We start from the raw sequence: 25,960 nt of genomic DNA, 5'->3' as shown, positions 1-25,960 counted from the left end.
GAGAAAACTTTGGGGTCTCACGTGGATTCGCTTTTCCTGTTCCTAGGCCATGCGCGGGTTCAGGGAACCAAGCGCCTCTCCAGCTGCTCATGTCCTGCCCCCATCTGTGGCCGCCGCCCGCTTGCCCTCCAGCGCTCTCCGTTCCTGCCGCTCCTGAGAGCTGCCTTCCTCGCCCTTTAGAATCTCCGTTAGTGCTGGTCTGCTGGTGATGCGTCATTTCCCACTTTTGCCTGAAAACGTCACTTTCATCCTTAAAGGGCGTTTTTGCGGCGTTCCGCCTTCTAGGGTGGTGGCTCCTTTCTCGCCCCGCGTTAGCGTCTGCCGCCTTCCCACTGTGCCCACTGCCGTCAGGAAGTCCTCCTTGGGGTCTTACTACCGCTCCTTGCAAGGGAACTTGTCTTTTTTCTTTGCTTTCAAGTTTTCCCTTTGCCTTCGACTTTGAGCAGTTTTACTATTATTCTGAGGTGCGTTACTCGGTTTCTCATCCTGTTCCGGGTCCAGCTTTCCTGGTGGCTCCGGAGGACGGAGTTACAGGTGCATCCCTGCGGAAACCCCGGATCCGCACTTCATTTAGGAACTCGCCAGACACTATCTAAAGGACACTGTTGAGAACACGTGGCTTAACGTACTACTGACGCTCTCCTGATGATTTCCCCTTACATTCCTCATACCGTGTTCTGGAATAAACCAAAGGCACACTGCACTGATTCTGACGGAGTTCCCACTGGCCGCTTCCCTAACATCTATAGCTCCTTCCACCCCCGCTGCTCAGGCCTGGGCCTTACTTACCTTTGGGGCTGATGGTGTTGGCCCTAAGGCGGTTTCTAAACTTTGCTACAAACCATGTGCACCTGATAAGATATGCAAACAATATACAAATAATTGTTATTTATTTTGAATAAAAAAGTGACCAACATTCGAGATTACCCCACGTTTACAGAACATGGTGCCATGTGTGTGGCACTGGCCATCCCAGCAACGTGACTGGACTCTGAACACTAGAACCATATGAGCCATGGAGGGGTATCCAAAATGGGGAAAAGCGAAAAACCAGTTATCTTTCATTAACTGGAAAATTGGCCAACCAGCTAACTGGTAAAGAAACTGAGTACCTGTTACCTTTTTCTTTAGTGGTAACTCAAGTAAGATTGCCCCAAGGGGCCGTGTACGGACACACGCACCCCCTCCAAAATCTCCATTTCATTTTTTCTATAATCTCCACTTCAAACGTTTTCCAGCAACCTTTGTCCTAAGTATTAAATAAAAGCTCAGGACACTAGAGCAGGATCTTCAGGAAAAGAAGGCTAGATAGTGCTAAGGATATGGCATGGTCCGGTTCAACCCAGGACACTCCGTTCAAACCCAAGACGGAATCTGGCCCTCCTCGGGCAGGTCCTTAGTCTTTGTGGTTTTGAATGTGCTGGAAGAAGGGAGCCATGCTCCATCTTAAAGGTGGCAGGAAGTTACTCATTCTATGAATCGGGAGCACCTACTCTCTGCAAGGCACTTTACATTAGGTGCTGCAGGAGCTACCAAGATGAAGCAGACAGTTCCTGCCCTCGAGGAGCTTACAATCTAATAATGAGCACTATGTACATACAGTGCAGAGAAGCAGCCAACTTTACTGGAGGTGGGGTCTTCCAAGCAAAAGGTGTTCTTATTCTTAAAAGTTTTATTTAAACACCAAAAGTCTAAAACACACCACCTAATCAGATGGTAAGAATTAAGAAACTATCTCCTTTCTATACCTTAAGTTTTTAGACGCCCGTTCTTTTTATTAAAAAAAAATGTCCTATGTAAACATACATATAATTCAAAGCTGAGCACAAAGATTAGCACAGGCATTGGGTAAACATAAAATATCACTATACACAACACACTTCGTTTTCTATACAGTCTTATTTCTGTATAAACAGGTTTGATATTCATGTTCCTTTCATAAAAGTACAAATCAGCGTCAAAGTCTTGAAAAAGACCTAATAATCCATTTTTGCTTTTCATTTTGCATTCGTACCAAAACCAAACTGCCCTAACCCCCACCAACCTGTTCGGCAAATGTGAAACGGATAAAGTAGGAAGTGCCTCAAAGCCGTCACCACCTCTTATGTGGTCCAGTCCGACCACCTGACAGGGTCTTTCTATGCAAGTAACAGGAGTTCACGATGGTGAGGTGAGCAAATTTTGACTGCAGAGATCAACAAGATTTAGAGTTCTGCAATTTAAATCTTCCCCAACCCACTGACAACATTTCACCTGGACAGCCTACACCTTTATGCTGGCAGGAGAGCAACATCTTTCCTTTTTTTCAACTCCTGCCAAGCCTGGAATGAATGGCACCCCCAAGTTGGAAATTCATATAATATTGCTCTGAATAAGCTCACTGACTAGGACCTCAGACTATATTAAGACCCCCCCCAGTATAATTATAACTCAAAAAATGCAAGATAAAAAAAGCTGAATCACCTAATCAGATGAAGAGGTTGGGGGAGAAAGACTAACTTCTTTATAGGATGTTTTTATAGTCATTCCCCCGTTAAACTGATTGGTGTCCCCGGCAAGTTTTCAGAAACAGCCCTGTTCTAAAACAAAGGACATATGCAGATGGGAGGCTGCATCCCGTCTACCAGACTCAGCCTGGCTTCAAGTCCTGATACTGATTTTTATTAGCACCTTCAAAAGGAGCTCCCCATCTTCTGAAAAACCCTGCTTTTTCATCAGGATAGTGATGCTACAGTACTTTAAATCATTAGAAGCAACTCTAGATTCTGCAAATTGGACCTAATTCAACTTAAGGAGAGTCAGATTTCACCTGCTCTGTAATCATTTTAAATAGCAGACATCATGTTAGATGTGAAGATCTTAACTCCAAGAACCTTTTATAGCTTCAAGAAAGAGTAGTTCAAAGTTTACTATGAGATCTGAGACACGGCCTTACTCTGCTTGAAGCTGCTGATAACTTGTGCTAATAATGAAAATGAAAACAATTCAGTTAGATATTTTAGAGGCATTTTTAAAACAGACAACCTGGAGGGGAAAAGGTTCGATTCTCCAGACACCCTGTAGTCTTCCTGAACTGTTCAACTCCACCCACACAGGAAGGAAGCATCTGAGCCTAACAGGATATTCATGACCCATTACTACGGGAGCCACACGGAGGCCCACCACAGTCCATGGTGGGCTAATTGAAGACATTGATTCCTCTGGCCATTGGCTGTTTTTGCTGCCCTGTCTCTAAAAAGAAAAAAGGGCAGGATCTACCTTTCCCTTAAAAAACAGGCCGGCCGACTTAACCAGCAGTTTTGCTTGTCAGGGACATTGCTGGCTTGGGGAGGGCGGCGGGTAGTGGTGAGGAACTACAATTTAGCAGACTCTGGCCCCAAAGGCCAGCCAGGAGTTACTGAGCACTCTGCCAGGGAAATAATTAAGAGTTCTGAAGAAAACTGGATATAATTTACCAAGTTAACAACCAACACTCTTACCATTAGAGAGAAAAATCACTGTGTGCTATCGTTTCTTTTAGGGAGACCTACTGTGTGATGTAATTTTTAGAAATTTTATCACTGATCTGTTCTTTCAAACATGAAATCTGCTAGCTCTGGACATGTCCTGAAGCTGAGAAGAGAAGAGGAAGGGAAATCAAGAGGACCTCACCAGGAAGGAAAAGCAAGAGAGAGCAGAGGGGTCAGGAGCGAGCAGGCTGAACAGGGCCTGGGATGGTAATCTTGGTTTCATTCCCCAGGAGCTGCGGTAATTCACCAAACTCTGAAGCAGTTTAGCCGCCAGGGGGGCAGGCATTTTGTAAAACCAGCACTGTGTTCCTCTTAACAAGCACCAATAAGCACCAACTTCTGCTTCTTAGCTGATAGCGTTGTAATTACAACAGAAAATATTTTTATATTTATTACCCTTTAACGTTCCTTTCACCTAATTAACCTGTGACACTCGCGAATAGGTCCAACCCACATGCTTCTGCATTAACATCCCCAAAACCTTCTTAGAAGCAGAAAGATGTCACACTCAACCACAAGCTTTGCCAGTGGTTCTAATAACTCCTGACACTGAAAAACAATTGGTAGTTTTGGCAGATGTAATAGTAGGTAGAAACTGCTTGAAGTCTGGGTGGTGGACAAATGAGGATTTCAGAATGCATATCAAGCATAACAAGCTATCAATTTCTTATCTGGAGTAATGGGGACAAATTAACCCCAGAGAAAGTGTGATACAGGTGTGGATATCAGAGTCCCCGAATGCAACCATGTTGTAGCTGAAAAGGTCTAATTGCTTACAGTCTTTGCTCCCGACTCCCAGGCAGCGCGGCAACTCGGCCACTACCATTTCTGCCACCTCTGAAACCGTTCTTACAGTGACAGCCGAGATAAACTTGAAATCCACGAAACAGATCAGGCACATTTTAGGAAGCGTGGAGGGCATGACAAGTTTAAGCCTGGAGAGGCAGCGAGCCGGAAGATTCCAGGTGTCACCCCTGCTTTCCCAAAGTCCCACTGACTAGCACTCCGTCATCAGGTGCACGGCCCCTTAGTGAAATCAGAAGCCGGCTGTGTGTACGATGTTGCCCTGCACGAGGAGGGCGGGCGGGAGAAGGGGGAGGCCTCCCTGCTGCGGGCACAGAAACTCAGGCTGAGGTGTTGGGCGGATTTCAGAGTCTGAAGAATGCCTAGCCCCATGCAGAGAGAAGCCATGTTCTAGTAAAACAGTTGCCATGTTTATTCCTACAGAGACATACAAAATAATTCGGGAGATCCATTTAGTTAACTGCCAAGAGGTACAGTTCCCCAAAAATGTACAACTGCTCTAAATAAGAACTTAATGTAAGTTTTAAATGGCAGCAGCACAAAATTCCCCAATAAGAACAACTCAAACACTGACCCTGATTAGGAACAAAGAATAAGTGACACTAAGCATCCCATGATTAGGAAACTGTCATAAACCCTTGACATGATCTCCACGTTTACTGTCGTGGTTCCTGTGACGTGAGCAAGGGCAACCATACAACCTCGGAGCTGTGCTGCTCATGATTCTAATGCCGCCCACCCCTTTCTTGAAAATCAATTTAACGTGCTGGGCCCTAGAATCTGGGTCAACACTATTCTCGAAATGACCGAGATGAGAAAGATAAGCAGAAGACTCCAACAAATACAGAATTAAACACAGAAGACAACACACAATTTGAATAGGAAACAGAAGACATTTCAGGGCAGGCTGTTCGGAGGCGCCTCTGAAGGGCTCTCAGCGCCGGTGCCTGCGAACCTGCGAACACAGCGGCCTGTGCTTGTGTCTGTGAGTGTCTTGTCCACGTAGCCAATGTTTCTAAAGCAAGGACAAAACGTCTTTCACTGAGGAATCACAACAAAGGCAGGAATAAATGTTGGAATAAAGGCAAAACAGACAGCATGTAACAGGAGTGAGAATTTCACATTTTATACTTCCCATCCTACTTCCCAGAAGTATGCAGCACAGTCCTGTTGAATAGCACCAATCCCTAGGACACTTATTTTCGCAATCCAAGAACACTGTAATTCCTGAATGTCCATTTTTAATTTTAGATTTTAAGACCAATTAATGTCTAACATCTCCTCTTAAAAGCCCACAGGAAAATACCTGTACTATAAACATCAAGGACCCTTGCTGAGAAATTCCCAGGCTCTCGTCAACGGAGCCACACACACCTGTGGCACCGGACCACAAGCACCTACGTGCTTGGGCTGCCCATCGCTTTCTGTAAGTTTTCTGGAAGTCTCTAGATGGACTGCACGTTCTTATAGAGGATACAAATGAAATGTCTGGACATGTCAACATTAAAAACACTAAAAGTTTTAGGGAGAAAATATTCTTTTTCTTCTATGTACAAATATCTCATCTGGGCTATGACAGTCAGTCGGAAGCAGGGAGGTGACACGGGTGAACGGGAACCTCCGACATCCTGGACATTTTAAGGAGTTAGGACTGGAAATCTGATAATGTGGGAGCTCATCAAAAATAACTCACAGTTATTTACTTACAAGAATCACCTGATCTTTTGACACATGAAAACCAACTTCAGTCTTGGCCTCAACCTCTTAAAAATACAGTTTTACGAACATGTTTTCAGTATGCAGGAGAAATAAGAATCCGTGGGATACAGATCTGGGGCTATCCGTGGAGAACCAAGTATCAGGACCAAGCGCTGTTTTAGACACTCGGAATGTCTGGGGGCACACCGAACACCAGTGACAGGTGATTTACACTCTGGGGAGCCACAAGGCAGTTCCAGATCAAGGCAAGCATTAAAGTCTAACTCGGTCCAGCAAGGCCCTTAGCCCAACTCTCTAGAAGAGATCATTCTGTTCCCAGAAATGATAGGGCATTCTTTTTGTTCAAGTTGCTTCAGTCAGAACACTTGAAAAATAAGTGTTCCTCACTGGGTAAGGAGTGGGGGGCTAGTGTTCCTCTCAAAATGACTTACAGTCTCTGCACCCAGTCGTTTTAAAGATCTCCTTTAGTCCCTGGAGATGGAGACTGTACTTCAGAAATGAGTTCCCAGGGCCCTATTTACACTCCTGAAGAGGGCCTTCCCACTTGAAGGCCAGGCTTAGCCAGTGCATCCCACGTCTTCGGGCCACAGGGTATTTCCGCAACAGAGCACGCGCCCTTTCTAGCTCCCCACCACTGACGTTCAGAAGACAGGAGAATCGCAGAAAGGGCAGGGGCTTTGCAGTAACCTCTTAATCCAGTCAGGATCTGTGAGAGGAAGACAAGTGGCATTAGGTGTCAGCTTCAGAGAAGGCAGGCAGATGGGCTGAGCCCTGGCTGGGCTGCCGCATAAAGGGATAGGCACCTGGGTCCGGCTCTGTGTTCTCAAAGCACTCACGCCCATGTTCCAGACAAGGCTGGACTGAATCTGTGCTTCCCAAAGCTATGTGTGTGATGACATTTTCATCCCTCTGTGAGGGAACAGGAACATAAGGGTCATGAATCAGTGATTCATAAAGTTCAATTTATTCAGCTGAAAGGACTACGCTCTGTTCTGAGAGGATAGCCTTCATACACTATTAATGTGAAAATACTCTTTTATAAGATTACAGTAATGGTAATTTTTTAAATGCATGACTTGGAGCAGAACGTGAGTATACTGGGTCGACACCTTCTCCCCTTTAGGAAACCCCCCCCCCGGTCTGTGAGTACCCTGTCCTACGACTGCCCTCCAGACCCCACAGATTCTCTTCTCCCCCAAAACTGTCTGTAGTTCAACTCGAAGTCAATTGGCAGATGTGTTTCCTTGATTTGTCTCGATCTTTTCCTGATTTCCTGTCTAAATAGCATACCGACTCTCAATTGCAGTGTTTAGGTATTCCCCAAATTTGTTTCAAAATAATGCAGTAAGAGGAGAAAAGTGAGTGGGGGACTATGGACGAAAACTAAAAGGCCACGAGCTTACAATGGCTGAAGTTGAATGACGGGCATATAAGGGTTTTTACACTCTTTTCTCTACTTTTGTATGTGATTGCATTTTCCATGGTAACAAGTTAGAACACAAGCTGCCAACACTGACTTCTCAGAACGAGACAGCTTCAGCTAGTTTAGAGTAAAAATAAAAAAAGGGTGCAGAGTTTTATGTGAAATGTTTTCTATTTTAGTTCATCGAGACCACAAATTTCCCCCAAACATGTCGTTAGCTCATTTGGTTGGGGTGCGATGTGACTGAGCCTCAGGTCATGAATCTGACGTTTGTGTGACTATTTAAGTCACTAACTCCTGGCTCGTGTCTATGATCTTATTTCAAACTCATCATGTCAGAAATGTGGGCTCTGTCACCGGAGCTATCAGGAAAGAGAATATAGACCAATCCGAAAAATCCCATTGTGGCTACTGGAAGAATGACCCCAAGTGCATATGCAAATATTCTGGCTTAGCAAGGCTATCCTTGTATACCTTATAATTTGCAGAATTTCCGTCCAAATATAATCTCTATCTGCCATCTAAAACAAGCTCTGACATTTTCTTGAACGATCTGTCTTCAGGGACAGAAGAGCAAACTGCTGCCCTCCTTATGCACTAAGATGCAATGTGTATTTTCACATGACCTATTCCAATTCTCATTTTTTAATGAGTTGTGGCTTTATGATCATACTGTCAAGAGCAGAATGAGCCTGCGGACGGTCCCCAATGGCCTCAGACGAAGCAGGGTGGAGCCCGGCCCTCCTGAGGCTGGGAAAGCACTCACCATCAGGAGCTGGATGGCGGGCGATGCTGTCGTGGAGCAAACACCTTCTGTATATCAAACTCTGGCAGGATTGGTAGGTTAAAAAGCACCTGAGAGAAGACAGACTGTATCATCAGGAGGAAGCCACAGATGGGTACTACCAAACCATACACTAACCAGGAAAGCACAGAAATAGTTCTCAAGCCCATGGCAACAGTGTATCCCTCTGCGCAAAGCTGGCCAGACCTAGCCCACGCTTAGAAAGGGGCCGGCTGCTGAGCCAAGAGATACAAAGCTTCCAATCCAGTCACTGCGACTTCTTTTTTGGCCATTTGCAAGTCTGAGAAAGAGTTTATTCTGTCCATGCTTTGAGTTTTTGACATGTTAAAAAAGATGAACATGTATTCTATGGAAAATTATTCTTGTATGTGATTTTTAAGATGAGGTATAAGCACTATCTTTAAGAGTCTGACAGTACAGTGGGAAAACCTGAAAGATATGGAAGACAAAATTAACGGTGCCAAATGAGACGGGACATGAACAAACGTCCACAGGCTCAGCTCCGTCCTGTGACCACTCACCACTGGGCACCCACCAGGACCAGGCTAGTGAGGGAAGGTGAGATGCTAGGAGATGGCAGAGAGTGCACTGTGCGTTGTGTAGGTAAGGTTTCCCAAAAGATCACAGTTTTTCAGCTGAGTCACTAAGGAGCAGAGAAATACAGAGAGGCAGGGGGTAGGGGGGAAAGAATCCAAGTAGGATCACCTCAAGTAAAGACCTGGGTATGCAGAAGAAAGGCTATACCTGAGTGAGAGCAAGCACCCATTCTCACATGGAGAAATTATACTGAGACATTCTGGCACTAACTCCCTCCAGCAAACACGAAGACATTTCTGTGAAAGAACCCGTCGAGAGACAACGATGCATAGTGGTGACACATGGGAACTCTGGAGCCGGACTGCCAGGCGCTCAGCTCTGCCAATCACCATCTATATGACTCTGGGCAAATTATTCATCTCCCCCAGGCCCCACTTTCCTCACCTGTAAAAACAGAAATCATCGCAGTGCCCCCATGCATGCTTGTTGTGCTCAACAGATGTTAGATGTTATTACTACAAGCCTATTACTACTACAAACTTGCTTCCCATTCTTCCCCTAAAAATCAAATTAGAAAAAAGCATAAGAACACAGTAAAAATCAGAAGAAATCCAAATATCTATCAATAAGGAAGTAAATAACAGAACATCTATACTGTGAAAACCTCTCCAGCCATTAAAAATGGGACCTGGGGGCACTTGGTGACTCAGTTGGTTGAGCGTCTGACTTGATTTTGATTCAGGTCATGATCTCAGGCTCACGGCACCCAGCCCTGCATCGGGCTCCATGCTCAGCAGGCAGTCTGCTTGAGATTCCCTCTCTCCCTCTGCTCCTGACCCTGTTCACACCATGCCCCTCTAAAATAAATCAATCTTAAAAAAAGGGGGGGGGGGATCTATGTAGTAATGTGAAAAAAAATGTCCACAATATTTTGAGAAGAGAATTGTCAAGTTGTTAAGATAGGATGTGTGGTAGGGTGTCTGGGTGGCTCAGTCAGTTGAGTGGCCGACTCTTGATTTCAGCTCAGGTCATCATCTCAGGATCCTGGGACTGAGCCCCAGGTCAGGCTCTGCGCTCAGCATGAAGTCTGCTTGAAGATTCTCTCTCTCTCTCTGTCCCTCTGCCTCTCCCCCTGCTTGCATGCTTGCTCTCTCTTTTGAATAAATCTTAAAAAAAATAAAAGATAGGATGTGTAGCACAATTCTGTTTCTGTTAAAAATAAATTTAAAATATTAAATGGGTGGGGACACCTGGGTGGCACAGTGAGTTGGGCATCTGGCTCTTGGTTTTGGCTCAGGTTGTGATCTCAGGGTCGTGAGACTGAGCTGAGTCGGGCTCTGCATTGACCACAGAGTCTGCTTGGGTTTCTCTCTCCCTCTACCCCTCCCACTGAGTGCATGCACTCTCTCTAAAATAAATATTTTTAAAAAATTAAATGGTGCCTACCATGAACCAGGCATTGTTCTAGGAATAGCTGTGAACAAAACAAGAAAATTCCCTGTCCCCATGGAGCTTTCTCCTCCAGAGGAGAGGGAGAAACAAAAAGTAAAACACAGGAGTGGTGATGGCTGCGTGGGAGGCCGATAAGGCAAGGAAAAGCAACGAGAAACACTGGGAGGGCAGGGGATGCAGCAGGTGTTACAGCTCCAGCTCCAGCACGGCCACGAAGGAAGGCCTAACCGATAAAGGGACATTGAGGAAGCCATGTGGACACCTGCTGGGAGAGCAATCCAGGAAGACACCCTGAAGTAGGAGGGGTGAACCTGAGGAACAATGAGGCCAGTGTGCTGAGAGTGAAGTAAGCAAGGTGAAGAAACATAGGAGATGAGATCAGAATGGGGATGGGGGCCAGGTTGTGTAGCTCTGATCACTAAAGGGATTTGGGCTTTTACTCATCAGAAATGGGCAGCCTCTGCAGAGTTCTGAGCAGAGAGGGGTGGAATGGATGAAGCCTTAACAGGACCACAACTGTGGCCACGTTGTGTACAGACTGGAAGGGGCAAGGAAGGCAGGAGCACCTGTGGGGAGGGAACTATAATAATTTGGGCAAGAGAAGATAGTGTCTCGCATGAGGACTACAGAGGTGGAGGCAGCAAGAAAAGGCTGGATTCAAATTTGAAATGCCTATTAATCTTCCAAGCAGAGACAGTGAACGGGGGGTCAGACATAAAAGTCTGGATTTAAGGGTAGAGAGGTTCAGGCTAAAGCTACCCATTTAAGCCACCAGCATACAGATATGTGACTGCCAAGGAAGTACTGACAAAAGAAAAACAGGTTCAAGATGGAAATCAAGGAGATGAAAGAGAATCAGCAAAGACAACGGAGGAGGAGGTAGAGGCAGGGAGAAAACCAGGGGCACTGTGTGTGGGAAGCCAGGAGATCACGGGGCTTCAAGGAAGAAGGGGGGAGTGATCACCGGTGTCAAAGGCAGCTCATAGGTCCGTAAGATGTGAGCACCCCAAGATGCCCCCTTACAGTGAGGCAGGACAGCGGGAGAAGGATGACCTCCACCTTAAAGCAAAAAAAGTGCATTTGCTCTTCTTTTATATTCCACTAGCTTAAACAGACACTACCTTTGTAATAATTTTTAAAAATTTAATGCTACCTCAAAGGAAAACAGTATTACCAAAATAAAGAAATCCCTCTTGGGGCACCTCAGTTGGCTGAGTCGGTTAAATGTCTGCCTTCAGCTCGGGTTGTGATCTCAGGGTCCTGGGATCGAGCCCCGCATCGGGTTCCCTGCTCAGTGGGGAGTCTGTTTCTCCCTCTCTCCACTCATGCTCTCTCAAATAAATAAAATCTTAAAAAATTAAAAAAAAAAAAAGCCCTAACTCAAGCAGTAAAAAAAAAAAAAAAAACCGCCTCTTTAAAGACTGTCCTGCCTTAGGGCGCCTGGGTGGCTCAGTTGGTTAAGCAACTGCCTTCGGCTCAGGACATGATCCTGGAGTCCCGGGATCGAGCCCCGCATCGGGCTCCCTGCTCGGCGGGGAGTCTGCTTCTCCCTCTGACCCTCCCCACTCTCATGCTCTCTATCTCATTCTCTCTCTCAAATAAATAAATAAAATTAAAAAAAAAAAAAAAAAGAGTGTCCTGCCTTAGTCAGACTGATAAAGTCTACATCTTGCTTTTTAATAGCAGCTTTTCTCCAACCTAGTGGCATGGGCAACATATATTTTGGATAAACACTTTACAGGGGCTTGTGCTACACAAAATTGGAAAATGAGCAAAAGCAGGGTCTGGCTTAAAATGGCTTACCGGAGCCAAATGTGGCCATTGGAGCAGACGGCCTGTTTGCGATCTGTGAATGGCAAGATCTCTTTACACAAACTACAGTGCTCAGGGAAAGTCTGTTTGTTCATCTTCTTTGAGATGTGTCCAATCAGCACCTAGAGAGACAAAGCAGTAGCAACGTTCAGCGGTTTGAGTGCGAGACTTCCCACAGACAAAGCCTCCTGACACGATGGAGGGATGAAAGTGTATGCCGTGTCGTACACAAGCCAGGAGATTTGCATTTCCACGTAGGCTGGTCATACTGTCTGGACGCAACAAAGCTAGACCCTCACCGTGTGTCGACTGGCTGAGTAGGATAAATTCATTCAGTGACCCTGTGACAACACAGTGAACCCCAACCACTAAAGGAAAAACTGGTCTGAAAACCAAAATCTTATCACTTGCCTTGTTTTAGCAGCTCCTGAAACATGGAGTTCAGAGTTCTGTTGGAAAACAAAGTATTTAGCTCTTCTTTATAACGTATTGACCTTAAGAAGGAAAAGCATCATCTCTATGGGCCAAGTATTATGTGAAATATTAACTTTGTAGAATTGTACAAATGTCCATTGTTTAAGAGAGGCTTACAAAGTACAAATATAATCAGGATTAAAAAAGAAAATTTCCCTTTCTGATAGCTCCAAGACCCACGACCAATCTAGCCTAGCAGCCTGCAGCCTGCGATCCACTGAGCCCCACTGCAGAAGCAGGGTGGGCCCCAACGTGGCAGTGAGGAGTGGTAAAGAGAGAGGTTGACAGGGTGGGCTCTAGACCCTGACCTTACTTCAGCTTTGCTTTTCTCTGCTTTATTAGGATTACACCACTTTAAAAACGAAAGTCTAAAAAATGTTGATCTACTTCATTGTTTTGTTGAAAAAAACCTTCACTGGCTACATCATTTGGAGGCATGGGATACACCAAGCCTTCAGAACTCTCATCTTAAAAAAACAAACAAAAAAAAAACCAACTCTCATCTTACTAGGAGATAATGTCCTTCGAGGTTTTTAATCCATTTATACTTAAGTTCTTGTGAAAGAACACTCTACTTCAACCATTCACTAAAATTAGTTCACTGAAGTTTTGAAGGTATCTTAATAGCTCAGAAGAGTGTCTTACCTACACTGTATATAATTTACAAACCTAAAGCCCATTGGCTTTTGGCTTTTTGTGTTTTTAGTCTTAAGAATTCTAATTTATGGTCCCTTCCAGCAGGGATTTTGCCATGACAAAATCTGCTTCGAATTCCTTCAGGAGAGATGCACTAAAATTTTACATGAGGAAGAACTGCTTCTATGTGCTCTCAATAGCCTCAACCATGCAGATCCACCTGTGTTAGTGTAATTCACACATCCCCAAAGGGGGAGACATTATTCCTTCCAAGGGGCAAATACTGGTTCTTGGGGGGACAAAAATTCTTACCCTTTTAAGGCATAAAGTGCATTTAAGTATGTATCTATCACAAATATATACAAAATATAGCTGCGTTATTATTAGAATGTCACAGACAGGAGCAATTAGGAAAAAAACGCCTAAAAACACTGGGGGGGGGAAGTGGGGGGCAGTGGTGGCGATAATAAAAACTGTTGGTCTAACTGCACCAACACACCAGGCTGAGAATCTCAGAAACAAGTCATAATTACTAGTACATCAACGCACTAGGTTTGAAAAGGTTCATTTTATGCATAGTGGGATTTTTTAAAACATGAAATGCAGTGTTTCTAATCAAAACTCGGTTATATCGATAAGTGGAGGTACCATCTTCCCTTCTTTAAAGTAGCTCTGCTGGAGCCCTGTCACTATGCTGGTGGTTCCCACGCTCATGCCACACATGGACAAGTACCTAAACCATTCCCGCCAGCTCCCACCACATATTTCCTAAAATGTTTTGTCAATCTTCCACTGACTCTTGTAATATTCCTGCTAGGTCCTGTGAAACAGTGACCACCAGGAAAACTCTTCTGCAAGACTCAGACCACAATGAAACAATTTTTAAAAGTTGACTTTCAAAGATGAAAAGTCAGTTACATGAAAAGGACATCGTAACTATTCTTGAGATTACTGCAAATATCCTGTGAGTAATGATTTTAGGGGTGGACACGTGGACACACACACACACACACACACACACACACACACACACAAATTTTCCGATAAGAAAATGCAACAAGGAATTTGTGAGTGGTTTAACATTAGGCACGGTGGTATTTTAATTTATTACCTTCAATTTTAAGTAAGACTCTAGGCAGTGAGAATAAGTGCCATAACAGTAAAAAGGAACACGGGCTTTTGTGGTTTTGAGTATTTTAGTATAAACTATGTTCCTTGCAACACAAGTTCTTCAGGATTTTTTTATTTTTTTGTTGTTGTTCTTCAGGATTTTAGCAGCTGTTAGTTCACAAAGAAAGGTTCCCTGATATCAGGATAACAACGAGCTACATAAAATTAAATGGTGTCTTTTCTGCAGGATTTCTCAGAATCCTTAGAAGGATAAGGGACACTGGGAACCTCTAAGAGGAAGACAGAGTATACAGCATTTCCTCAAGCTCGGAACCCTAGTGTTCTATCAGGGAACTTGAATTCTGTGGAATACATTTTGGATAAGACTCTAAGATGCTTCTAAATCAAAATAAAGATTATGCCCAGTTTTGTAAAACCTTATGAGTAATAATTTGCTTTCTTTAACATGCCCTCCCTGACTACATAAAAAGATCTCAACTCCTCCCAAGTGTGACCAATCCCTGTGCTACCGCCAATTCCCATTCTCCCAGAACCTTCTGCAAAAAGGAAGGGAATAAAGCACGGTGTCACCCTACCCCTGCTGTGACCACCCAATCACATACTACTTGCTAACTGAAGCCTCCTCCGGCTCATCCACGGCCTGGGGAATCTCAGCCCATAAACCTTGCCTATCAATAAAGGCCACGGTGAGAGGAAGAATCGAAATATTCTTTGTGTGATTTAAATGTGTCCTCTGCATTAATCCGTGTTTCCTATTTATTCTCCTGCACCTCATGCCAATCAACTACCTACAAAATATCAAAGCAAAAGTTGGGTTAGGAATGCCACTTAGACCATTTCTCCCACATGAAGGAAGCAGACCTTTTACAGTTTTAGTGTTTTCTGCTAAGAAAATACCTACCCGTGCTGTTCGGTCATCATACTCCTCATCAGACATCAGGAAGTTACAGAGGCCCCTGGTGGGGATGCTAGTGTTCTCTGTGATCCAGGTGTGCAGGTACACCTCCCCTAAGACTCGCTTCATGTGCTCCCTGGTCAAATGCATTTCCACAGCTTCGATTTTCCCTTGGATCTCCAGGAGCTTCTCTTCCATTGGCTCACGGCCCCCGGCATCTCCAGCCTGGGTCAGGGAATCGTCGGTGGGGTCCTCCGGGTCGCCCTCTCTGCTCCGCTCCTGCAGGCCCTGCCTATTCGCCTGTTTGGAAGACGTGCCTTCCTCTTGCTGTTCTTCCTCGGCATTGCCCATTCCAGGGGAGTCAACTAATAAGATTTTGGAGTCCTCATGGGTGGGTTTCCATAATGCTTCTGAAGGGGTTTTCTGCATTGACTGATATAAAATCCTCAGGAGGAAAAGTTTGAAACGCCAAAAATAGGTGGCCCCGCTGCTTTCAATCTTTTTTTCCAAAGCTTCTTGTAAAAATTGAGGGATATGTTTATCTTTTAAAATCTTCCAGCGTACAAGATCTATTAAATCTACCTGCTTGAAGAGATTTTGAACTGAAGATTCCAGGAGCTGAGCAGCTGCCTCTTCAAAGGTTTTGAGAGTAACAAATTGGACCTGGTGGTTTTTGTTCACAGGATGGAGGCCGTTGACCATGCCCTCAGTTGTAATGACAGCCAGATATGCGCCGCAGGGGCTCACTGCTATCCCGTGTGTCCTCACTGAGCCAAACACATCTGAGAGTTTAATTAACTGGTGTTCAAACTTTAATGCGACATCAGTGAAAATGGGAATCAGCTGCCTCACCTTCCCATCACTGGAACAAGTATATACTGTTCCATTCTGCTTGTCTGCAGTCATGGAGACAATTGGCAGTGAGTGAAGGCCTGTGACATGGGAATTGTGGACATTGAGACCTGCTTTGGAGATCAGAAGAAGACACCAAAACACATAGGATCCTCTTGCAGCCACCACTAAGCTACAACTACACTTCTGGTAAGGGTGATAAAGCGGAACACATTTAATGCTGTGCACTGGCAACTGGTCCATTTCTTTCCACAAGACAACGGGCTGCCTTAAAGTGAAATAGCCTTTCACTGCTTTGAGATTGACAGGAAGAATTTTTACAGGTCCAAAAGCACTCCCCACAATAAGGCCGCTCATTTTCCGATTATTGTGCTCATATTCCCACCAAAACAAAACACTAGGAGAGTTGATTCCTGACTCAATCGTGTTGCAGGAAGAGATGGATTCCTTTCCTACAAAGGGCAACTGAAACTGCCACACAGCAATGTTACCGTTCTCAAAGAGGACTGCCAGGAGCACACTGCCCACATCCCGGCACTCGTTGTTATGCTTGACCTGCTGAGTGGTACAGATGCCCGACCACTCCATTCTGACCGGTGTCTGCATGCTGTGTCTCCTCTGAAACTCCGCGAAGTCCCCGAGGTTCCCCTCTGGAGCCTCATTTTTAGAGAGCCTGTAACTGGTCTCATAAAGACGTTCTCCATAAATCTCAGTCAGATCAACCAGCTGGACCCACTGTAGTCTGTTGAGGTTAGCCTGGATGGTCAGGCGATTGTCCATGGTCAGTGCTGCCAAGAGGCACCTGCCATTTGCATCGCAACCCATGGGGGACCAGCTAGTATACTTGAATCCCCTCATTGGTGGCAATGCCTTTCCCTCAGGGTTGAACACCCTATCCAACATGAAAGTCTGACTGACTGTGGGGTCTTTCGAGGTGGCAAATTTCTCCTTACACTCAGCAACTTCTGCTTTTGAGCCAACCTGAAAAGAAGAGATACGAAAACTATCAGATAAATATTGCACTCTAAGAGGAATACATTCACATTACTTAGGTGTACTAACTGATTAATCAGTATTAACTGGGTCAGAATTTTGTATCAATCCTGTTAATTTTGAAAGACACGCATTTAAAAGATCAAGTACATGTCTGAAAGTTAAGGAGTACTTACTCAGAAAGTAAAAATTTTTTCAAGGATCAGAATAAATGTTGCCATTATTCAAAGCCTGGTTCCCACATTCTTCTTAGAACTGCCATAAGCAATAGCCATGACAGAGATGTACTTGATCCTTCAGAGTCAACAGAGCATTTAGCTGAACTAGTCACAAAACCATAAACATGTTAAGTATTCATTAAAACACATACCCATACACATCTTTGATACAATTGGATATTTGGATTTTTACAAGGTCTTTGTGATACAAATGTGAGCTTTAAGTTTCTATTTAAAATTTCACTTAGAAACTATGCTGAAAGCCAACTTCCAACTTCCAGCTCTGTCCACTGTTTCTATAGAATAATGTCCACTCTGATTAGACTACTTGCCATTCCTTGAGTCCCTTGGGCCCCTTGTCTGGAATGCTGTCTTCCTATCTAAATCCCATCCATCCTACCAGGTCTAATTCTCTCTCTGAAGCCTTCTGAGATCTTTCTGGCTTTCACCCATCTCTCCCTTCTCCAAGTTTGTGACACATATCAGCACTGCTATTTATTTAGTGCCTGGCTGTACAATGGCAAGCTCTTTAAAAAGATTTTTTTTTTTTAAAGATTGTATTTATTTATTCATGACAGACAGAGAGAGAGAGAGAGAGAGAGAGAAGCAGAGGGAGAAGCAGGCCCCCAAGGAGCAGGGAGCCCGATGCGGGACTCGATCCCAGGACCCTGGGATCATGACCCGAGCCGAAGGCAGACGCCTAACCATCTGAGCCACCCAGGCGCCCCTTTAAAAAGATTTTAAAGGGAAATTAAAGACAAAGAATGAGATAAATGACCAAAAGAAAGAGATCCAGAGCCAGGAAGGCTAAAGCCAAAACAAAGCAGAAGTCAACTGAAGTATGTCTTCTGATATGTACGAAGCAGGAAGAGGAAAGCACTTGACCCTACTGTCTTTAGAGATATTGATCCAGAGAAAGAAAGCAGAATCTTTCAGATTTAGTGACAATCTCCTTTGACGTAGAGGCTGATCTTCAAACTGGAAAGGATAGTTATTACATGATTACAAAGGAATTCAAGCCTAAGACATATATGGATATAATAAAAGTCACGCTAAATGAGTTTAAGTCCCCAAACCCAGAGGAATTACACTCCAGGACACAGGATAAACTTTGAAGATGCTGAACTCCACGACTAACTAGTCCTTGATAAAGCTTGGATAACTGGGAATGTATCAGAAAACCAGAATACAATAGTTTTAAAATATCCCCTAAATGGGGGATATTTTATATGGCTCAGTTCATTTTTAATGGCTCAGTTGTTAAGTGTCTGTCTTCGGCTCAGGTCATGATCCCAGGGTCCTGGGATGGAGCCCCGCATCGGGCTCCCTGCTCTGCGGGAAGCCTGCTTCTCCCCTCCCACTCCCCCACTTGTGTTCCCTCTCTCAGTGTCTCTCTCTGTCAAATTAAAAAAAAAAATTTTTTTTTTTAATATCCCCTAAACGAAAAATAGGTAACAAATATTACAGACCATTAAGCCTGCTAGGAAATAAAATCCCTCAGTTGTTAACAATGAAAGGTTTGTGTAGTGCCTGGGTGGCTCAGTTGGTTAGGTGTCTGACTCTAGTTTCGGCTCAGGTCATGACCTCATGGGTTGTAGGATTGAGTCTCGTGTTGGGCTCTGTGCTCAGCAGGGAGTCTACTTGGGATTCTCTCTCTCTCTCTCTCTCTCTCTCTCTCTCTCTCTCTCTCTCTCTCCTTCTCCCCCTGCATGGTCGCATGCGCACTCTCTCTCTTTCTCTCTATTTTAGGAAGAGAGAGCATGAGTGTGTGTGTGGGGGGCGGTGCAGAGGGAAAGGGATAAACAGACTCCCACTGAGTAGGGAGCCTGGAGCCAGATGCCAGGCTAGATCCCAGGACCCTGGGATCATGACCTGAGCTGAAGGCAGATGCTTAACTGACAGAGCCACCCAGGCGCTCCTAAACAAATAAATATTAAAAGAAAGAAAAAGAAACATTTGTGTGGATAGAAGTGATCATTAGAAACCAGCATAGGATAATCGGAAAAATCTAATCTTACTCTCCTTTCTGCTGAAACTGCTAAATGACATAATAAGCATAGAAAAGTAGATATAAAGTTATCCAACAAATGAATGAGATGACTAACTTTTCCTAAAGTGTGTTACACAGAATACTACTCCCCTAAATTGTCTCTTGAAAAAGAGTTCTGTGGCCAAATAAGTCTTGGGAACGTTGTATGTTACACATCATTTCTCCTTGAAGGGTCTCAGGAACACATTAAATGCCTTGGCCAGGGAGCTGCTGACTTAACCAAGAGTTTTCCAAACTTTTTTTTTTTTTTTTAAAACCATAGAACCTTGTTGGGTAGTGTCATCCTATATTATCCTAAAGAATACTCTGAAAAATGGTGTCTTAGGCAGTATATCTTGATATAGAAAGGCATTTAAGGTAGCCTCTTGGATATGCTAATGGACATGCTGGAGAAAAACAGACTGGAAAGCCCAACTAAACAGAGGTGCAGCTGGCTAGCCTATTAATAAAATAATGCTAATCAAAGCCCAGAGCTTTGTATGGGTAGATAAGATTTGAAATATGACAGAATGAAGCACAGCATAACACCTGAAAATCTGTGCTATGATGCCAGACTACCTGGGTTCAAATCCTGGCTCTCTCACACACTAGCTCTGTGACCCTGCACAAATTACTTAAACTTTCTGGCCCTAATTTTCTCATTGATAAAAAGAGAACAATAATACTTGTCTCATAGCGTTAGGAAAGTTAAATAAGTCAATACATGTAAAGCATCTTTTAAGTAGGCTCCACGCCCAGCTTGGGACTTGAACTCACCACCCTGAGATTAAAAAAAGTCCCTACTGGCCAAGCTGCCAGACGCCTGTAAAGCATCTATTAATAAGTGTCAATAAATGTTAGTGATGAGGAGGAGGAGAAGAAGGATAAATACTCTCTGGGAATTAAGTAAAAGTTAATGAGACCTAATAAAAGTATGTAAGATGCAGGGTAGATATAAAATTGTCCACCAAATAAAGGGTAGATATAAAAATCACCAAATCTTATAACACTGTACACTAAGCAATAACCCTTAGAATAGGTAAATTTACTACAAATAAAAGCTACTCTAGAACTAAAAGTAAACATCACAGGACCTACAACCCGAAACAGCAGCAGAGGGTGAAATAAAAGCAACCCTTGGTCTCACTCACTGTAGGAAGAATTCTTAACAGGATAGAGAGCAGCTTGGATTTCAACAGCAGGGAAAACCTGAATAGTTTTGTTTTTTTTTTTTTTAAAGATTTTATTTATTTATTTATTTGAGAGAGAGAGAATGAGAGAGAGCACAAGAGGGAAGAGAGTCAGAGGGAGAAGCAGACTCCCTGCTGAGCAGGGAGCCCGATGCGGACTCGATCCCGGGACTACAGGATCATGACCTGAGCCGAAGGCAGTCACTTAACCAACTGAGCCACGCCGGCGCCCCTGAATAGTTTTGTGTAGTAATTTCTCATATATTAGTTTGAATGAATATACTGCCCCTCCAAGTCTCCATGTCACAAAACCAGCCATCAAATTTAAACATGATGGCCTGTGATGGCCAAGAAGCACATCACATAGGAGTCCAGCTCCCAGAGGACCACACCCAGCCAATCATTTAATTATATACAATCCTGTTTCCAATTGGCCACTATTACTACTAACAGCTAATTCCTTTGTAAGCACCTAATGAACAGAAATTCACTTGAAGCTATTCTACAAGAAGCTTCTTGAAGGTAGGAATAGGATTCCAAAGACAGCCCATAGTTATTTAACTTAATGTGGATGGAGTTAGTACTTTCTCATGCTCCTAACAATTCATGCAGAATAAAATTAGTTATACAAATATTATTAGAATTTGGAACTGTATCCAATTAGATGATTCACTAAATGAGCAGTCCAATGGGAAGAAAAACTACAAATTACTCTTAAGTCACGGTTTTATTGCTTTTCATATCATTCACTTATATCAGTCTCCTTGATATCATAAACTCAGTGTCCAGGACAGTAACTTGCAAATAGCAGATAATATTTGAACTATTTTATGTAACTGCATATTTTCTTGAAATTCATAATCTAAATAATGGGGTCATAGAGCAAAAGCTTCAGAGGGGCTGAGCATCTAGCCTTCTAGCAGGGCCATACATTTAATCTGATGCAGGCCGCAGAATGGCCACCTTTCATGTCAGAGCAAAGGCAAGCTGGACAGTTCTGAGCAGCTTAAATCCCTAGGTGCTGCCAAAGGGTAAAACCATCAAAGTACTGATACAGACTTCTTTACATTCCTACCACTGCAGCCCAGATTTACCCAACAGAGGCCTCTTTCAGAACTGCAGGGACAACTCGGCATTCATTCACCAAATGGTCCTAGTCTACTAAGACTGCTAACTGATGGATGGTTTGTGTGATGCGCATATCAAAGAACAGTACAGGAGGAGAAGATGCCACTAATTAACTTCAGGCAAGCTATCGATCAATTAGAAGCGGAATACAAAAGATTTCCTATTACTTATTAGACAGTTGCACAACCAATGAGAGTCCCAATTTTTATCAGAATATTATGGATATCTTCATATCCACAGCTACAGTATTAATCCAGACCCTTATTTCTTCATACTTGTATGACTAAATTTATTACTTTGAGTATTTACAGGCTGCTAGTACTAAGTGATTATCTGCGTGTACATATATACTTACCTATATATACACACACATATGTATATGTATTTAATCCTCCAAAAAGTCTAGAGGCCCCCAAGTGGATCAGCTGGTCAAGCGTCAGACTCTTGATTTTGACTCAGGTCAGGATCTCAGGGTCATGAGATCAAGCCCCATGTCAGGCTCCATGCCCATGCTGGGCATGGAGCCTGCTTAAGATTCTTTTCCTCTCCCTCTGCCCCTCCCCACCTCTTGTGCACGTGCATTCTCTCTTTCTCTCAAAAAAAAAAAAAAAAAGTCTAAATAACACAGATTTTATCATCCCCCTTGTACAGACAGGCCTATCTTGCTGTTTTGTGCCAAAGCCCAAATTTGTACCCTCTATTTTATACTGACCCCAATAATCGTTTTCTTGCCTCTAGGCCCACCAGATTCATATTCCTGAACCATCCCAGGCCAGTCTATGCTTATGAAACTGTTACAGCACCTCTGGGCTTCCTAAATTGAAGCCAACTTCTTCGGACTGACCTTCCGAAGTTCCCAAATTGGCCTCACCTCACTTTCTCTCTCTAGAAGAGATCGTCTGTTAATCCATCATTACTTAAACAGTAACTGTGAATTATGTAGGTGAATAAGATGGACAACTCATTCCTGTTATATGGATGCCCCTTTCCTCTGCTCCTCTTACAAAACAAATCCTACGTTCTTTCAGGTCTCCTTCAGATTCACCACCAGATAACATTCCCTGATGTAAGTGCCTCCCCTCACTATTCCTTCCATTCTTTAAATTCTCTCTGCTAGGGGCGCCTATGTGGCTCAGTCAGTTAAGCATCCCGACTCTCAGTTTCAGCTCAGATCATGATCTCAGGGTCGTGGGATTGAGCCCATCGACAGGCTCTGTGCTGGGCATGGAGCCTGCTTAAGAATCTCTCTCTCCCTCTGCCCCTCCCCCGCCTTAAATAATCCTCTCTGCTGGGGCGCCTGGGTGGCTCAGTTAAGTGTCTGCCTTTGGCTCAGGTCATGATCCCAGCATCCTGGGATAGAGCCCAAAATTGGTCTCTCTGCTCAGCAGGGAGCCTGATTCTCCCTCTCCCCGCCGCTCTGCCTACTTGTGCTTTCTCTCTGTCAAAGTCTTTAAAAAAAATTGAATTAAAAGAAGAAATTCTTCATTAAAGCATTAAATCTGGACCACGTTGGATACACACACTTAAAGGTTTCTCTAGTTCATGTGCACATGAACATCCTTAGAAATGGTGAGGATATACCCTTTAAAGCCCCTTTCTTCTGCCTCCATCCGTTTCTCAATTTCACAGTATTACCACTATCCATCTACCTGATGTGATTATACTCAAACCAATTTGTTCATATCTTCTCCAAGAAGATCTTCAGGGTTTAGTCATATCAGTCTACCAGTGATTTAACTCGACAACAAATTGTTTGTTTAAAACTTTCAAGTGTGCTAAAAAAAAAAACAAAAAAAAAGGTGTGGGCTCCCTACACCCTACCCACAGCTAATGATTCATATTTAAAATGGCAGTGCGGAAAAAAGTTTAAAAACCTTTCATTTTCACATAAACACATTTTCCGGGCATAGATATATACCTTTACGATGCTTATCACTATCTGATATTACAGTTGTACTTGGTTCATGACTTGCTACAGAATGTAAGCTCCATGAGGGCAGGAAGTTGGTTTTGTACACTGCTTTATTTCCAGAACCTAGATCAGCACCTAGCTGATACGTGGGGCTATTCAAATATCTGCTAAATGAGTGAATATACACTTTTTATAGCTCACATTTATGCATAAAGATTTACAAAGAAGACAGGGAAAGTTTTTATACTTTTAAGCCACTAATGAACGATGTGATTTGGGAAATCACATTGGGAATTTTTTTTCCCACAATTTGGGAAAAAAAAATAAACTTGAAGGTAGTGATATTGAAACAGTAAAACTAGGAACCCTAAAGTTCTGAAGGTAAACTTAATTTATACGAAGCTGAAAACACTAAATCTGCACAGAGGCCTTGAAGTTTAAGAACTGCATTTATTTCCAAAAGCTTTCCTTTTCACCCCAATCCCAAAGATTTTCAGCTATAAAAGAAAAAACTAAACTACCCAGCTGCTCAAGGTGAGAAGGAACATTCGTATAATAAAGTCGCTAAGGTATCTGAGGCAATGAAAAGGACCAAATTTTCTTCTCCAAAGCAGAAGAGGCACAAGAGGAGGGCACGTCACCGTAAACAAAGCCAGACAAGGGGGCCTCAGGGAGTCGATTCCAGACAATAGCAGCAACGGTAGAGGCAAGGTCTGGGGTTGGGTCAAAGGGGGTGGAGTCTCAGAAAGCACCACGGCGAGTGATCAGCGCCAGCAGTGGGGCAGGCGCCGGGGCGAAGGCAGGACCTGGCTCCGACGAAAGCTCCGGGGATACCTGTGTGCGTCGGAAGGGGGGTGGGTGATCTGGAACACTGGGCGCAAACAGCTGCGAGATTTTTTGTTTTGTTTTCTTTTAAATACGGCGACCCCAACCACTCAGCCCCAAGCTCTGGATGCGACGAGGGGAATCGCCGGTAGGCGCAGGCCAAGATTCCCCAGGGACTGGTAACGCGGCCGCGGGCGGCGGGCAAAAGGAGCCCCCAGGGCTGGGGCCCAGGGGGTGACTTACTTTGAGAAGGCAGCTGTTGAGAGGAGCGGGCACCGAGGTGCGATGGATAACCAGGTCCTGGCCTGGATTGTGCACGTCGCAGATGAGCTCCAGCACAGCGATGCTACGGGCCGTGGACACGGACACGCGATGGTCCTCGGACCAGGCCAGCGGCTCCAAGCCGCTCACTGCATATTGCAGCTTCACGGCCGGCTCCCGCCGAGTTACCAGGAAGCGGAACGCGGCACTGGGCCCGGGGGCCGCGTCTGCCGCTGACTCCTTCCCGCCCGCCTCGCCGCCCCCCTCGCCCTCCTCCTCCTCGGGCGGCGCAGGCCCGTCGGCCGCGGGCCCCACCCGGGCCTTGTCGGCGGAGCTCATTTCCCCTCAAGTGCAGAGGCCGGATTCCGGGGCGCGCCAACCCCGCGCCGCCGTCCCGTTGCCGCCTTTGGCGCCGCCGCCGCCACCGGCCCCCAGCGCCCTCCGCGGCGGCTTTCTCCCCTCAGGCCCGGAGCGCCGCCGAGCCAGGAAGGCCCCCGCCGTTGCTAGGCGACCCAGCCCTGCCAGGTGGCCAAGGCGCTGCCTGTCTAGAAAGCGCGCCTCCTCTGGGGGCAGGACGGAGCAGCGCCCGGACTCGGCGGAGGTGGTCGAGGGGAAGGGGGCCTCGAGGGTTCCGTCTCCGGGCGACCGAGCCCCAGGCCCCTGTAGAGACCTCCCGGGTAACTAAAGTGCCGAGGAAGCGCGAGCCTGGCAGCAAACGAAGGAAACGTTGGCTAGGTGGCACACGGCCTCTTGTTTCTGAGGCACTCACAGAACTTCACGGGCATGAACTCCAGGGCTGGGTGTCATGTGGCATCGCCCGCCGCGGACGAAGCCGCGAGGGAAGCCAAAAGGAGAGGCCACCGAGTCCGGAGACCCCGGCGCCGTGGCCCGTGGGCCCTTGGGGACCCGGAAGGGGCGCGGCCGCAGGAGCCGGCGGGGCACCTACGCGGGGTCCTCGCGCGCCGCCCACGTGGGGCCGAGCAGAGCTGTGGGCCGGCTTCGAGAGGTCCGGCCGCGCTAGCCGGTGCCGGCGCCCGTCCGTGTCCGCCTCTGCCCGCTTCTCGCCGCGTGTCATGGCAGCCGCCGGCACGCTTCTCCTCCACGTCCCGGAGTCCCCGGCCGCCGCCCCCAGGACGCTCTCGGGACCCCGCCAGGCCCAGGCGAGGCGGGTGAGTTATGACCCGGCTTCAGAGCGGTCCGCACCCGAGGCCGGGCCCGCCGCCTCGCCTCTGGGTAGGGTTTCGAACTACCGACAGAGTTAGGGGGGAAAGTGGGCTGTCTAGCAACTTCTGGAGAATTCGCTGAACGGCACGCGTCTGAGCTCGGAACACCACGCAGCGGGGATGTTCTGGGCG

At 45.4% G+C, this 25,960-nt stretch overlaps 2 protein-coding genes across 4 annotated transcripts in view; one reads left to right on the top strand and one right to left on the bottom strand.

Moving 5' to 3' along the window:
* Positions 1-873: 873 nt before the first annotated feature.
* On the bottom strand, positions 874-25,149 carry GTF3C4 (general transcription factor IIIC subunit 4). 2 transcript variants are annotated; one of them, XM_028090510.2, is made up of 5 exons: positions 24,588-25,146; positions 15,204-17,030; positions 12,053-12,183; positions 8,222-8,310; positions 874-6,738 (listed from the first exon to the last, which is right to left on the bottom strand). In XM_028090510.2, the coding sequence occupies exons 1-5, from the start codon at positions 24,942-24,944 to the stop codon at positions 6,674-6,676; spliced, it is 2,469 nt and encodes an 822-aa protein (XP_027946311.1). In that variant the 5' UTR covers positions 24,945-25,146; the 3' UTR covers positions 874-6,673. The 2 variants fall into 2 exon arrangements, 1 of the variants encoding a protein (XP_027946311.1); XR_003607195.2 differs by lacking the exon at positions 874-6,738 and adding an exon at positions 9,242-9,355 and having other exon boundaries at positions 8,236-8,310; positions 24,588-25,149.
* Positions 25,140-25,960, top strand: part of DDX31 (DEAD-box helicase 31) — a 68,057-nt gene continuing 67,236 nt past the window's right edge. For both annotated transcript variants that reach the window (XM_088019177.1, XM_028090511.2), the window contains exon 1: positions 25,140-25,774. In XM_088019177.1, the coding sequence (XP_087875303.1) occupies positions 25,679-25,774 (96 nt within the window). In that variant the 5' untranslated portion in view covers positions 25,140-25,678. The remainder of the gene's footprint in view (positions 25,775-25,960) is intronic.

The sequence above is a fragment of the Eumetopias jubatus genome, unplaced genomic scaffold (genome assembly GCF_037043125.1).
Source record: "Eumetopias jubatus isolate StellerSeaLion01/CBP00866 unplaced genomic scaffold, mEumJub1_p1.0 scaffold_15, whole genome shotgun sequence".
NCBI classification, from domain to species: domain Eukaryota; kingdom Metazoa; phylum Chordata; class Mammalia; order Carnivora; family Otariidae; genus Eumetopias; species Eumetopias jubatus.
This window is presented reverse-complemented; position numbering and strand designations above follow the sequence as displayed.